Source organism: Trachymyrmex septentrionalis, unplaced genomic scaffold (genome assembly GCF_001594115.1).
Source record: "Trachymyrmex septentrionalis isolate Tsep2-gDNA-1 unplaced genomic scaffold, Tsep1.0 scaffold103, whole genome shotgun sequence".
In the NCBI taxonomy this organism is placed as follows: domain Eukaryota; kingdom Metazoa; phylum Arthropoda; class Insecta; order Hymenoptera; family Formicidae; genus Trachymyrmex; species Trachymyrmex septentrionalis.
In genome coordinates, this window is record NW_017304155.1 from 94,959 (window position 1) to 109,727 (window position 14,769).

General features: G+C 30.6%; 2 protein-coding genes across 6 annotated transcripts in view; one reads left to right on the forward strand and one right to left on the reverse strand.

Annotated features, from left to right (window-relative positions):
• The first annotated feature begins 839 nt into the window (after positions 1-839).
• Positions 840-8,058, forward strand: LOC108745403 (spindle assembly abnormal protein 6 homolog). 5 transcript variants are annotated; one of them, XM_018481550.1, is made up of 5 exons: positions 840-1,177; positions 3,065-3,184; positions 3,260-3,728; positions 7,253-7,383; positions 7,561-8,058. In XM_018481550.1, the coding sequence occupies exons 1-5, from the start codon at positions 1,143-1,145 to the stop codon at positions 8,036-8,038; spliced, it is 1,233 nt and encodes a 410-aa protein (XP_018337052.1). In that variant the 5' UTR covers positions 840-1,142; the 3' UTR covers positions 8,039-8,058. The 5 variants fall into 5 exon arrangements, with proteins under 5 accessions (XP_018337052.1, XP_018337068.1, XP_018337060.1 ...); XM_018481566.1 differs by having other exon boundaries at positions 3,293-3,728; XM_018481558.1 differs by having other exon boundaries at positions 3,065-3,172.
• A 265-nt stretch (positions 8,059-8,323) lies between these two features.
• The window catches only part of LOC108757089 (THO complex subunit 2), a 54,666-nt gene continuing 48,220 nt past the window's right edge, over positions 8,324-14,769 (reverse strand). Inside the window, exons 28-29 of the mRNA XM_018501422.1 lie at positions 9,072-9,136; positions 8,324-8,384 (exon numbers count right to left, since the gene is read on the reverse strand). Of these exons, the coding sequence (XP_018356924.1) occupies positions 8,351-8,384; positions 9,072-9,136 (99 nt within the window). The 3' untranslated portion in view covers positions 8,324-8,350. The remainder of the gene's footprint in view (positions 8,385-9,071; positions 9,137-14,769) is intronic.

Here is a 14,769-nt window from a genome sequence, read left to right on the forward strand (position 1 = left end):
CGTATATGGAAGCAGAGTTGCATACCACAACACAAAGTCACTGACGCAAAAAGTTCAATATGATTAAGATTTCGAGGGCTGTAAAGTATTGATACGCATTTGAGTAACGTTTATCAACACTTTACAGACCCCAAAATCTTACACGCATTGAATCTCTTTGTATCGATGGTTTTACGTTTTGGCTCTGGAGCTTAAATTGGACAGGCCTAATATACAGGCTTATGCCGAGCCATTGAAGTAGAAAAAAAATCAAAATTATATGATAATGAATACTGGATTGGCAACTTTTAATTTGAATCATAATAAAAATTCTCGTCACAAACACTCCATCGTTGATTATCTTATATGTTTATTTATATTATTACCTATGTAAGAAAAACAGCTCACAAAGTATATTTTCTTATTGGCAAGTAAAAGCAATTATACTTTTCCAAAATTACAACTCATCTGATATATTGAAGGCTTCGATAGCTTTCGAAGCTCCGCTTCTTTTCAATTAAGCTTTGGAGTATTTCAAAGATTTCTCTGAAAAAGCTTTTGCCGTCTTTCTCCGGATAGAGAAATATCGAAATGTTTTCAATCTAATCACTAGATTATCTGATAGAGATTTCACTGATTAAAACTGAGGTTACATCAGTCGCTGTCAAAAAATAATTCACAAATACTATGATACATTTATGATCGCTGACGTAACATCCGGTCATATCAGATTTTAACAGTCATGAACGTAAAAATATAATTATGAAACATGGGCCTCTAAAATCGAACCCCAGGCATTTCTGCTCTATACATACATCCCTGCGTAAATAAATGACAAACTAAACTGCAGTCGCCTTCGCAGGTAGAACGACATCTACGGCAGTAACTACATAAACGAACGCCACTCCATATCTACTTGCATCATGGCGCGGTCGTGCAGCGTTGTCCATGGGTATTGCATCATTATTTTGACGTGATCTAACTTTATTATCTCCTCATTATTTACGGAGGCAGCCAAGAAATAAGAAGAATTTGCCATATGTCTATGATCTCACACGTACACGAAAGAACTAGACCAAATAAAGAAAAAAAAGGAGCAAGTACTCATTGTTATTTGACTATTATAACGGCGTAACCAGGCATAACATACTTTTTTATTCGATATGGATAATGATTATTATGCCACTATATATACATGGTAAGTATATAACAATAATATAAGTATAAAACAGTCTACATAATATTATATTCGATTTTCGTGACATGAACAATTTTCATCACACACGCACACACACACAAGTTCTTGGTGGCAACTCGATCGGGACGGATGTATGTCTCGTCTCGCTTCGAGTATTGAATCATTTTTGGAAAGCGTTGCCGGCTTCAACTGTGCCTAATATGACTGGCCAAGTGCCAACTAAAAATGAAAAAGAAGAAGACTAGAAGAAGACAAAAATTGATTCCTGTGGAAGGTTGGAGGTGTCTAGGAAACTACTGGCCAAGTTTACCTCGTCAACAAGGACCAGGGCTATTAATTACAAAGAACACATACACACACACACACACAAAAGGTTATCTACTTTCACTTTTCAAAGTGGATAATTATCTAGAAGACGCTCCTCTTTCAATTTCAATGAAATTATGTTCATTCGACGCATTTTTGCATGAAACGAAAGAATCTGGCAGGAAAATATGCTTAGAAAATACGCAAAGTGAAATATTAACTCTTATTGGATACCTTTGGTCATTTGTGACCTGCACATTTCTTTGAAATACTAAGAGCATATGATCAAATATTAGTCTGTTTCCTATCCCTAAGAAAAAGTTGGACATCTAGAGAACAAGTTTTATGCATTGCCGGCTTCAATTTGTATGTATCCTTTAACTAGAATTGACTAGAATAATTCTGCAGTTCAACTCTAAGTCACAAATGACATTGGTTGTGTACATTTTTGTAACTAAAAAATTTTTATTTTTTTCTTTATTTTCAACTAATCTCATTTAAATTGCAGAAATATTTTGCAAATTATTAAAAAAAGAATTTAATCCTAGGACATATTAGTCTTTGATAAACAAGATGGCTTTTTTGCACCCTCATATTAAATGTCTGTGATGTTATGAAGAACATTTTCCTAATAAAATATAAGTTTTTTTAACACAATAGCAACAGTAAAATGCATTATTTAAAATGTAGATGCAATATATCTTCAATTCATATTTAAAAAAACAGGTTATTAAATAGCTAAATTTTTTGGACAGCACTTGAACTATTTTTTTTTTGTAGTTTAGAATGTCAACTTTAAGATATTAAAACATATTTTTTCTTTAAAAATTTTTGTTTCACAGCTTTACACTTTTGTATGAAAAATTAACTAAATATAGTTAACAAAATAAGAAAAAGTACATTTTTCTCAGTTTGTTAACTATATTTAGTTATAATAATTTATATACAATTTATTATAAATATACAACTTTACAAATACTTTCTAAAGATGTCAAAATATAAATTGTTTAATAATTTTTATGTAAAAGTAATGAAAATTAATTTAGAACACGTATGATCTAACGAGTGTAGTAAGGGTACAAAACTAAGGTGTATACTAAGGGTTCATCGTTAAAATTTAACTATTGTTAGGTTAGGAAATATGTCATCGATGGCATAGAGGGTTACACAAATTTTGTTTTAATAATATAAATTTTCTATTTTAAAAATAAAATATTTTCTATATAATTTTTGTTTTTACAATAGAGAATTTATTTTTAAAGCAGAAAATTTTTATGTTTTTAAAACAGAGGATTTGTGTTTATAAAATAGAGAATTTGTGTAATCCTCTATGTCATCGATGTGACACATTTTCTAACCTACAATAGTTAATTTTAAGATTAATATCTCGCTTTGCGGGACTGAGCACATTTTACTGCCAAATTCTTTTGTTTCATACAATAACGCATGAGCATAATTTCATTGAAATTGAGGAGCATCTTCTGGATAATCCAATTTGGGCAATTTATAGCTCTAACTCATAATATAATTTCTATATTTTTGTTCATTGTTACTTCTAATAAGGCTACTGTATTTTTATAGGTTCGAGAAATGTGGGATTGTATCTAATATCAGGACACATCTGCGACAGAACTTGGTGAACGCTTTGAAACGCAAGGATCTGAGGCTATGTAAGAATATAGAGGCAAGGTCAGCAAAACAGTATGTTTATGATATGTTAATAGCCGAGTATCTATTTAGTCACAATTACTCCTTCACCCTGTCGATATTTGCTAGTGAAGTCCCACTTTTAGTAAACTTTTGCAACAGTGTGCCACAGTGTTCCTCTGATGAGAGTGATAGAGGTAGTGGTAGCGGACATAAGTTACAAAGTGATTACATAGCACACACTCTGGAAACTTTAGGCATTGATCCCAACAAACCCGAGGGCCAATATATTATATCAAATTATATGAATAGTGAAACACCATTGTTGCTATCTATTCTGAGCTCGATAGCCTCGCTTGTTACTAACACTCAGTCATCAACAAGAAGGACTATGTACGACAAGAAGACGCAAACTAATTTAACTTTGGAAGTAAATCTTGTAGAAGCAACAAAAATAGAGGCAATAAGGAAAAGAATTATGCAACAGAAACAACTGTATGATGACGAGTTAAAGGCAAAGGAAAGCAAATTAAAGCAGCAAGTCACAGTTATAAAGCATCAACTTAATTCATTAAATGCAAAAGTGGAAGAAGCTCAGGTAATGCCTTTAATCACTTATATATTTCATATAAGATATTTTATAAATAATGCAGAAAAGGAGAGCAACTGTCTTTGACCTGATATATAAAATCTATCTAATCATGATTAAAAAACATTTTCCTTGCTAATAATTTTTTTCTTAAATAATTAAACACTGAAATTTCTATTATCATTATAATACATAATATAAATTATGCTGAAAGTAAAAATTATAACGAAAGTAAAAGTTTCAAAATAAAAATTCTTAAAAAATACGGCGCGCAAATTGCCGATTTCGTGCAACTGGAGAGTGCGTTGTCACTAATTAAATTATAGCATAAATTTTTATGATAAAGTATAAGTAGGTGAGACATACCTACATATGATGTCTACATATGATTTATGATTATTTTCCACCTGATTCACATAGGGTAAAAAATATATTTTTCACGTATTTGTAAATATATTGGACTAAAGCAATGACATCAGTATTTTCTTTATTTGTGAAAAAATTGCTTTTTCACGGAATAAAATATAATATATTATTCCGTATATAATATATTGTATATATATATTTTTAAATTGAATAAATTATTTAAGAAAATTATTTTAATTATTTATTCAACTTTATTTTTAAAAATACATAGAGGGAAAGCCGCTATTATGAGATATCGAATTCATTTTGAGTAAATGCTAAAAATCTATAGGCAGAATTTAAAAAAATAATAGGTCATTTTGAAAGGAATTTACTAAGCTTCAAGATAATATTATGTAAAATTTAATTCAAATTTTATTTCTTTTTATAAATTAAAGAAATATAAAAAGTGAGCAAATCGCAAAGTAAAAAAATTGTATTCCTAATATGAGATGTTCCGAAAAATCGATAATAAAATGTAAAGTCGTACATCAGTATTGCAATTAAAAAACTTTATTTAATATTTCTAAAATACAAATAAACATAGCCAGTGCGCGTACAAAATGAATATGCGATGTATTGTACCTAGCTGATTCGTCTTCAGGTAATTGGAATCAAGCATCGTAGAAACTCGATGTTTATTCCGATTGTGTTTTTTATTATTGTACAATAACATTTATACTTTAGCAATTTTCACTATGACATGGAAGCAAAAATTATTTCATATTAGAAATACCCTAGGTATCTCATTACGATTTCCACGCCTTACGATTTTGCGATCATATCAAATTTAACTTCTGTAATTAAGCAATTTAACATATCATGTATTTTTCTATTAGTACGATCTTACTCTATCACCATATGAACAATTTATTGCTAAATATTTACTTATTAAATAATAAACAAGGTTTAAAAGCTCATCTCAATGAAACTTGGACATTCAAATGCTAAAATCTTTTTTTACAACGACTACAGGCATGATATAATAAAGAATTTTCCACTAAATAATTTTCAATCCAAGAACAATAAATTTATGATGAAACAAATAGATAGCGTTTATTAGTTTAGCGGAAACGCCGCTATCTCATAATAGGGGGCTTTCCTCTATGTATACATATATGAATGCATTATTTAAAATTTAAATAATTCTGTGAGAAAACAAAATTATATGAAAAGAATCGTATTTTGATCATTTCTTAAACATTTTTTTTTTGTTAGAAAAAAACGTTTCCCTTAACGTTTTTCGAATAGATATTTTAATCAATCAGAAACGTTTTCAAGAACCAGTTATGAAACGTTTCAGAGAAACATTTGTGAAACGTTTTTTAAATGAATATGTGCTATCTGAGGAGTGCGTAAGGATGCGTTAGCTAGAGAATTGAAAAATGTTTGAGACGTTTCGGGGTGTATCAAGGTGTTCAAAGTGAGATAACAGTGGAGGTGGGATAGATAAAAATGTAGTAAGCTATGAAAAATATTTAAGACGTTTCGAGGAATATTAAGGTATCCAAAATGAAGTGGGAATAGGGATAGGATGGGGGTGGGGTGGAAGTGTGCATGAATGGGTAAGGATGTAGCAGAGGATATATCGTAAATGTTGGCGTGTATTGAAGTCTCTGTAATAGGTGGGAGGGGTTCGGATGAATAGTGTAGGTGTTAGTGAATATGTGGTGTGGAGGGTGCTTGGGAGTGTGTGTGTGTGTGTGTGAGTGTATTCGAGCATTAATTGTCGATTATAATCGAATCATGGTCTCCGCAGACACCTCGATGACAGTTCTTAATTTTATTTTACTCAATTTTTACAAAAAAATTAAAATAACTCCCTTAATATTCATCGGAGAAAAAAATAACGACTTTCATTGCATAATAGGACTCTGTGCTATCGATTGAGCCTATTAAAAATTTTATCTAGCCATTTTTTTTTAGATATGAACATAGTGTTTCCGATCAACTCGACGATTCGAGTAAAGATACACTGTAGTATCTCCTGCGTTCAGTACGCGCGAATACTTGGCGCGAGACACTATCATATCTCTTGATTGGAAACTATTCTGTATCCTTCCTTGCTTACAATAATGGCTTTCCATGCTTATGGACGCGCGACTTCCACACGAAGCAAGTTTCACTCCATCTTCCCTTCAGAAGCATCCGATTTTCATTTCCCTTGACAGGAGAGAGGTGGAGTGAAAGTCACTTCGCGTGGAAATCGCGCGCCCCGAAGCTGGGAGGAGAGGCGGGGTGAGAGTCGCTTCGCGTGGAAAGTCGTGCGTCCCTGAGCAGGGGTGAAGGTGGAATGAGAGTCGCTTCGGATGGAAAGTCACGCGCCCTTTGGTAGAAGGAGGAGGTAGAGTGAAAATTGCTTTGCGTGGAAAGTTGTATTCCTTGAATTCGTCCACCTCATACTACTCTCCCTGTCTAAAATTATCTGACTCTTCGTATAAAAGGCTGCATTCAGATGCCCAGATTCAATTACGCCCAGACAATTCTAAGCTACAGATTACATTATGTATATTATAGCAAAAATGCACACTACAGTTATCTAAGCATAATTCCTGAACGCTACCAAGCAGGAAAATAATTATTAATTTTGACTGTTAATAACTATTTAACGAGTAATAGCTAAAACTTATTGGGAGATCACTCAAGGTCATGACCTTGACATTTTGGCAACATATGTCAAGGTCAAGGTCATCAGCGATTACTCCCCTTTTCTGCAGTTTTACCTTATAAATAATTATTTGTATATATTATTTCTTAATAATCAATTTTGTAATGGATAAAGGATTCTTTTTTTATTATTAAAGACCAGTGTATAACTTTTCACTTAGAAAAAAGTCAAGTCCTAAAGAAATAATCTAAATATCTGGAGACACGATAGTGTCTTGACGCCAATCTTATATTACTTTGGGTACTTTCCAGCAAGAGACAGATGACAATATAATACAGTGAAATATTTTATCTTTGTTTAATGTTGAAAAACATTAAGTATGTGATATAATAATGATACACTGTGTTATATTCTACTATTTGCTGAAAAGCGTTCTTTATACACACACACACACACACACACTCACACACACACGTATGTATATATTTATTTATTTATTTGTGTTCCTTTCTGTATATAGAATTTAATGCAATCTTTGACGCTGAAAGAAATGCAATTGAAGGAAGAAAAAAATAGCAATACACAATGTGTCCTGCAAAAGGAAATAGAACTATCTATGAAACAAAATTTCTTAACACAAGAAGCTAACAGGTATTTAATGGAAGCAAGAAAAAAGATAATTTCTAAAAATATTAGAAATACTTGATAGGCAATTAAACAATAGTAACAATTCCTAATTTTCATAATTTTTTTATTCTGGTTTTTTATTCTACTCATCTATTTATCTTAAATATTTTTATTTAAAATAAATTAAAATAATTTTTGTAGATTGCAAAGAGAACGAGATAGTTACAGGAAGTTCGAAAATGGCTTGAAAAAACTGCAACGAGAGCTCGTTAAAATGCAGAAGGAAATGTCACAAAGCACATCGAATCAATATGCTCAAAACAATTTTAGAGACATTTATGTACAAACTGATAGGGAGAGCCGTACCATAATGGATGAATGCAGAACTCTACAAAGGGAGAAGCTGGAGCTAACGAATCTCGTGGAAATGCAACGATCAAAAATAGAACAGATCACGCAGCGCAGCATCCAGTTATCACACCAATTGGAGGAGGTTCATTTATTACCATTTGAAATGCCAGTTCCTGTGACTCGAATTGCCAGCACAAATGCAATTGTTAGTGAGAGTAGTTCTACCGAAGATATTCTTCAGGACGCCAAGACGCGGCTAAAGCGCTTGGAAGAAGAAAGTTCCAAAGCCGATCAGTATTTTTGTACTTTCGTTAACACGTCTTCGTAGCAAATAAGACATTTCAAAATATTATTTACTATTTATTATATATTGCATGCACAATAATAAACTTTGAAAATTACACTTGACGCACACATGCGAAAATTGTGGTTTCTTCACTCTCAGAAGAAAAGACTGAAGTGAAACATGTATCACAAAGTATCGAACATTAGATAATTTATTTTATGAAACTGGATATTAAAACATAATATACAAATTACTAATTATTCTTTTGCTTTATTTTGAATTCTACGTTCATTACATGCAACATCAAACATAGCATAGAAAATGTTAAGTCGAGCTCCTTTCCGTTGTTGTACATCATCTTCGTTTCGGATCTGAACTCCTTCTGGTGCACTTGAATTAAGGATCATATCAAACACTTGTATTTTTTGTGCATAGGATAAATCATACAGTTATTGAGCAATTAAGGATTTTCTTTCAAAAAAAGATAATGAAAATTATGTTATAAAAAAACAATATATTTTGTGTTAGAAAATTCAAAATAAAATGTTATAAAATTTCATAAACGGAATAAAATATTATAACAGTTATATTTGAGTAATGTAATTAAGTGTTAAATATTATAATTTCATATATGTTCATTTATAATCAACAAAAATACAATTAATAAACATAATTTTTATATTCTGAATTATGTTAATACACATACTAGCAAAATTTGTTAATTAAAATAAGAAAATATCATATAAAAATATTTTACTTTTTATTTTACTCAATAATTGTAACAATTCATTCTATGTATGATTCATTCTACATAGTACATAAGCTATGTTAACACTTAATTAGCTACAATGTTTAATATACTGCCATATCACATCAAGTATCACAAATGTTCTAGTTACGAGATGTTATATAACATTGGATGCGGTCGAATTGCCGCTACGAATGCTTCGAAGCATTCATAGCGGTAACTCGACCGCACCTATTATATAAAATCAGCTAGTTGTAAAAAAATAGTTGTGAAAATAACAAAAATAATATTTGTACTTAATTAAATTTGATGCATAAAAAAGGATATTGTTTATCACGACTTTCACGTCCTTCGCGTTCATGAGGACGATCCTTTGTGTATGGAGATTTTTCCTGAAAATATATTCTTGAATAAGTCTCCCGAATGCCATGATATCTTGCGACTGATAATGGAAGGGGGGAACAATTGTCATGTATATTTTCTTGTCTTTTTTTTGCTATTGCCGCCCATTTTGTCCCTTTAATGTACTCGAAGTAGACATCATTATCAACTATGAAGTAATAGAAAATTGTTAAGAAAATAATAATTTAATTTTTTATTTAATAAAAGAAGCCAGCACTACAGAAGTAGCATTACAATTTCTGTCAGAAATCTTCTGATAAAATGTGTAACAAATTTCATTGAAATAAAAAAAATTAGAAATATGCGTGTTTCATAAGATGTAGAGCTGCAAATATATTTTATATATTTTTCTACGTGTTTAAATAACTTTCAAATGTATTACTGTCCGATAAGAGCGTGGTCGCGATTACTCGTAACTGGTAAAAGATGCATCCTAACTTTTTTGATGCTGATAAGTGTTACATTTTTGTGCATTATTAGCCATAGTGTCAGTTATTGTTTAATTCTTGATAAAAAGCATATTTCAAAATGAGTGCCACTTACGCATCACGCTATAAAGCTGTATTTTTATATACACATCTAAAATGACCGAAAATGTCTTAATCCGCTGCCGCCAAATACATGCGGAAATCAAAATCATTTTTCTAAAAGTAGGTACAATGTTATATTGAAACAAAAATAGTAGATGATTTGCCAGAACGTGGCACGGCGCATGTAAAGATGCACGCTTGGGGCTTTCTCAGAGCAAGGATTTAGCTATCTTTATTTATATATACACAATTTGAATACAAAAAAAATGTTAGAAATATTATATATCATAAGATTCTGATATCATCTACCCAACATTGGTTTATCTATAAAAATGAAGATTGGATTTTTCAAGAAAATAATAAAGCAGGTTCTGCAAGAACTGGAAAAAGCAAAATAATATCATGGCGCTAGACTGGACGTCGCAATTATCCAATGCGAATACGATTGAAAATGTATGACCGTTTATCAAAAGAAAACTTCGTGGGAGACGGACATTCACTTTAAAACAGTTGTCTGCCGAAATTTGATGCATTTGAAGGTCTTTACTGCACGAATACACTATCAATTTAGTGGAAAATATGCTTCGGAGATGCCAGTCCATTATAGATCAGTGATGACTGAATTCATTATTAATGTAATTGCATTTTAACGATAATTCTATAGAACATAATTATTATTACTTAAATAGTAATATATACATTTTTCTCATATATAAGTCGACCACGTTCTTATCGCGAACAGACTGTAACATTTTCTGATCCAACGTTTTCATAGCACGCACGCATACACGCACGTGCTTCTTTATAAGAAAAATGCGATCGGATAATTTTCTTTATGCATACGTCTATGCGACTATGCAAATTTGTATGGATATACTCTAATAGCGAATTCGAAGAATTAGTGCGCTGGTGCATATTAAAGCCGTTGTATGTACACTGATTTAATTTGAGTATAAAAGTAAAATGCAAATATTTCGAATTATAAAATACATATGTTAGCTAATAGTACAATAAAATGTATTGAATATTTTAGGATTTAATCAATTTCTATGTTATGTGTGTGTATAAACATACCGTTATTTTGTGTACAATGGGTTTAAGTATATATCCACACAAATTTACATAGCCGCATAAACATATGCATAAAGAAAATTATCCAATCGCATTTCTCCTATATAGACGCACATAAAATGTGATTGGATAATTTTCTTTATGCATATGTTTATGCGGCTATGCAAGTTTGTGTGGATATACCCTAATGTGCACCAGTGCGCACTGAGTGCATCCAATCAAATTCGTTATAAAAATGCAGTCCACTTGGTGCTACAAATGCTTCGAAGCATTTATAGCATCAAGTGGACCGTAGCTTAAAAAATTGCAAGTTTTTTTCTATGGTTTTCGGAATGCAGCCTACTCACCGAGCGATCTTACTTACGGATCCATAAGTGAGCAGACTGCATTCCAAAATCCATTAAAAAAAAGTATTGCAACTTTTTAGGGTGACTTTTACAACAGTATATACAGTAACGCAACTCTCCCGATTTTATGTGGGCCAAAATAGAGCGCGCATGCGTGAAATAAGTTGCCCCGTCTCATTTCCTCCCTTTTTTTTATTGTTCTCTCTCTTTTTCTCTCTATTTAAATAAACGTTTCAATGTTCCACTTAAACATTTGTCTTTCAAACATACATGATTCAGAGTAGAAATTTAGAGGAAAGTATTATGTGTATTGTCCATTTGTTGAAATATTGTGTGAAAAATCTCGAGAGATTGATCTATTGTAATTTTTATGAAAAAGTGAACAAAAAATAACATAGAAAATCGAGCAAAAAGGCTTTCTTTTTATTTATTGTATTTTAAATTTATTTTTTGGACATACATGTATATAAATTTCTTTTATATCAATTTTCTCATAACATTTTCATAGATATATAATATTTCTTCATACATAATATTTTTTTATACAAATATACATTTTTAAGTTCATTTAATATTTTTCCTAATATTTTTCTACATTTTCTCTTTATTTTTCAATATGTTTACAATTTATTTTTATTAATTTTCATTAAGTTCAAATTATTTCATTGTAATAGTAGGTTTAGTCGTTTGTATACGTTGCATGCTCTAATATATATGCTCCTATAACAGTTTATTCACTCCAACGCATTTGTTGGAATGCGACGCGAATAAATCTAGTGAGTTTTGACAGACCGAAAAAAGAATGAAGAGACAGAAGTTTAGGTGGTAACCATGGCAACGCTCGATAATTTGCTTATTTCACGCATGCGCACTCCATTTTGGCAAATACTAACATCAAAGGTGCCGAGGAGTTACAGGGAGTTGCGCTACTGTATGTACTGTGCTTTTACCAAGCTCCGGTTAGCTTGGTAAAACTAGTCTAATAACTTTGCAGAATTCCGACTGAAACAGATGTCGGAGAAAAAAATACAAACTGAAGAATTAATATATTTACATTTACAATTTCTCTCTTTGCATTCTTTCTTCATCTGTTTCAATCTCTTAGGCCCAGTTTGATAATTCACGATTAACTCTTAACCGAGGTTCAACTTATTCATTGTTTCTTTTCAATTCTAGAATTAAAAAGAGATGAGAAACTAATTGAATTTTGGTTAAGAGTTAACCGTGAGTTGTGGAATCGGCGAGTGTATACGTGTGTATCGGTTTCGTCAGAATTCTGTGTCGCCACCATTAACGCAGAATAAAATAAATGGAAATTCGATTTAAAGTTAATGTGTATATCTTAAGACACAGACGAGATACTATTAAAGGTCCTGGGCAAATTTTCGTGACTATCAATGGGGCCCCGGGCCTATTGATAATTGAAAACACGATGACTTTATCAATAGTTAATAAAAATTTATAATTATATCAAAGAGAAGTCTGAGAGTCAACGTCCCTCTTTTCACCGACCTAGCACGTCAAAACAATTGAGAAAAGTGAGTTTTTTCGTGAAAAAAAGTGATTAAATAGTGACTAAATAGTGAGTAAATAGTGATAAAAAGTAAGTAGCAGATTTGAAAAACGTTACTTTTTTTGTATTTTTACCATTACTTTATAATAAACAAAATTTGATAATGACTTTATTAATTTTTTATTACTAATCGCTAAGGTTGTGCTAAAGTTGGAAAAGTCGACTTTTCCAATTTTAACACAAATTTAGCGTTTAGTTATAAAAGATTATAATGTTATGTTTATTACTATATAGAAAGTAACGATAGAGTAACGGAAAAAATAACGTTTTCCAATTCTGATAAATAGTGAGAAATAGCGAGATAAACAAGAAGGTTTCTAAACTAGTTTCAGGTATTAAAGAAAAAACATTAATTAAAACATTAATTAAAACTGTATATTATAGAATTTTTATGAACGATTATCAAAAAACAAATATTCCATATTCCTTTTATGATAAATTGCAATATGTATAGATGTACTATGTTCGTTTATCACATAACATTCTTAGAAAATTCTTGCTTAAAATTATGCTTGTGCCTAGCATTTTCAAATTACAAATATAATAAAATATAAATGTTTATCAACAGCTATCACTATATAAAATTTGTGATCATAACCGAATGAATATTCTTAAAAAAATCTTAAATTATATAAAATAGAGGAATAATAAAACATACTTAAATGCCGAAAATACATACACAAAATTATGTAAATGGATGCAACATAAAATATTAGATAAATTCATTTTTTTTTAATTTTTTCTCATTTTTATATCAGTAAAATTATAAAATATAAAATAAAATATTCATTCCAATCGTGGTACTTTTAACGGTTTGGATTTAAGGAAAGACGTTTTTCCAGAGTATCCCTCCTTCGGTAATCCTGACTCCCTTCTTCCTTTTGAAAACGTTATTTCTAAAGGAATCCACAGGATTGTTTCATTGCCTTACACTGTAATCAGAGTTTGGCGAAAGTGGACCAAAAATGGCGAACAAAAAGAGATAACAGATATTGCTTTCTCTATGAACGCAAGCACAAAAAGTGTTTGAATACGTGACGAGCAATACGTGACAATACCTAAAGAAACTAATAGAGTTGATCAATTGATCGAATTGTGCAATTGTAATTTGTTAATTTTCTCTTTGTTCAAAATCTTGGAGCGATTTCTAACTTCTTTGACACAGATTTTACTTATCTGCTTGTAGCTATCTATTGTATTATATCTAGAGATGTAAACGACAGAAAAATTTTAGAATTTTAGGATAAAAAACTCGGGAAATAATGGTTTTTTTCTTTCAATTTTGACAGTTTTTTACTTGGATATTTTTTTTAGCATTTCACGATTTCGACGCTATTTCGTATTTTGTTCCAGAATTTAGTTTTTGCACTTATCCGTAATTCTGTGTAAAAATAGTTAAAAAATTAAAATAGTATAATGATTAATATAGTTTAATTTATGTCCTATAAATATACCTTACCTTTCACTATTATTTGAATGAATATTTTATACTGTACTTCAAATTTAAAAATTAAATAAGTGTTCCATATTGTTATCAATACAAATAATACTTTACTAAACTAATTGACATTTTTTGTCGTGCACTGTGATTATACATATTCTAAATTTAAATTTGTGAGACAACATTCATCGAATCTCTAATTATATTAGGTTAAGTAAAAAGTCATCGCGTTTTTTTAAAAGATATCTATCAGTAAAAACCGCAATTACTTTCTTACCAACAATATAAATATATCTTAATAGAGTAAAGTTTCAGCTTTAAAAATCTCTTTTTTAAATTATACGATACGACAATTTTTAATGGAGTTATGAGCAATTAAAGTCAAAATAATTCTTTTATTTAATCCGCGATAACTCAGTAATCAAAAGTCGTAGGAATATAGAAAAAAAAACGATTTTGTAGGGAAAGTATCAAGCTTTCACGATAGGTAATCGAAAATTTTCTCAAATTCGTTTTGGACACGTTACAAATCCACAAAGGGAGAAGAAAATGTTTCGTCTTTTTCAGCTCGTAGAGTTTTTGGTATGTAAAAATGATCAAACTCATATAAACTTAAAAAATGTGATAAGCTTTTAAAAGTAGAGATTTCAAGCTTTAAAAC

Excerpts from the sequence above, each read along its gene's own strand:
- LOC108745403 (XM_018481544.1), top strand. The coding sequence starts at position 1,143 with ATGGATAATGATTATTATGCCACTATATATACATG. Across the intron at positions 3,729-7,252 it reads CAAAAGTGGAAGAAGCTCAG|AATTTAATGCAATCTTTGAC; the intron begins GTAATGCCTTTA and ends TTCTGTATATAG. Across the intron at positions 7,384-7,560 it reads TTAACACAAGAAGCTAACAG|ATTGCAAAGAGAACGAGATA; the intron begins GTATTTAATGGA and ends TAATTTTTGTAG.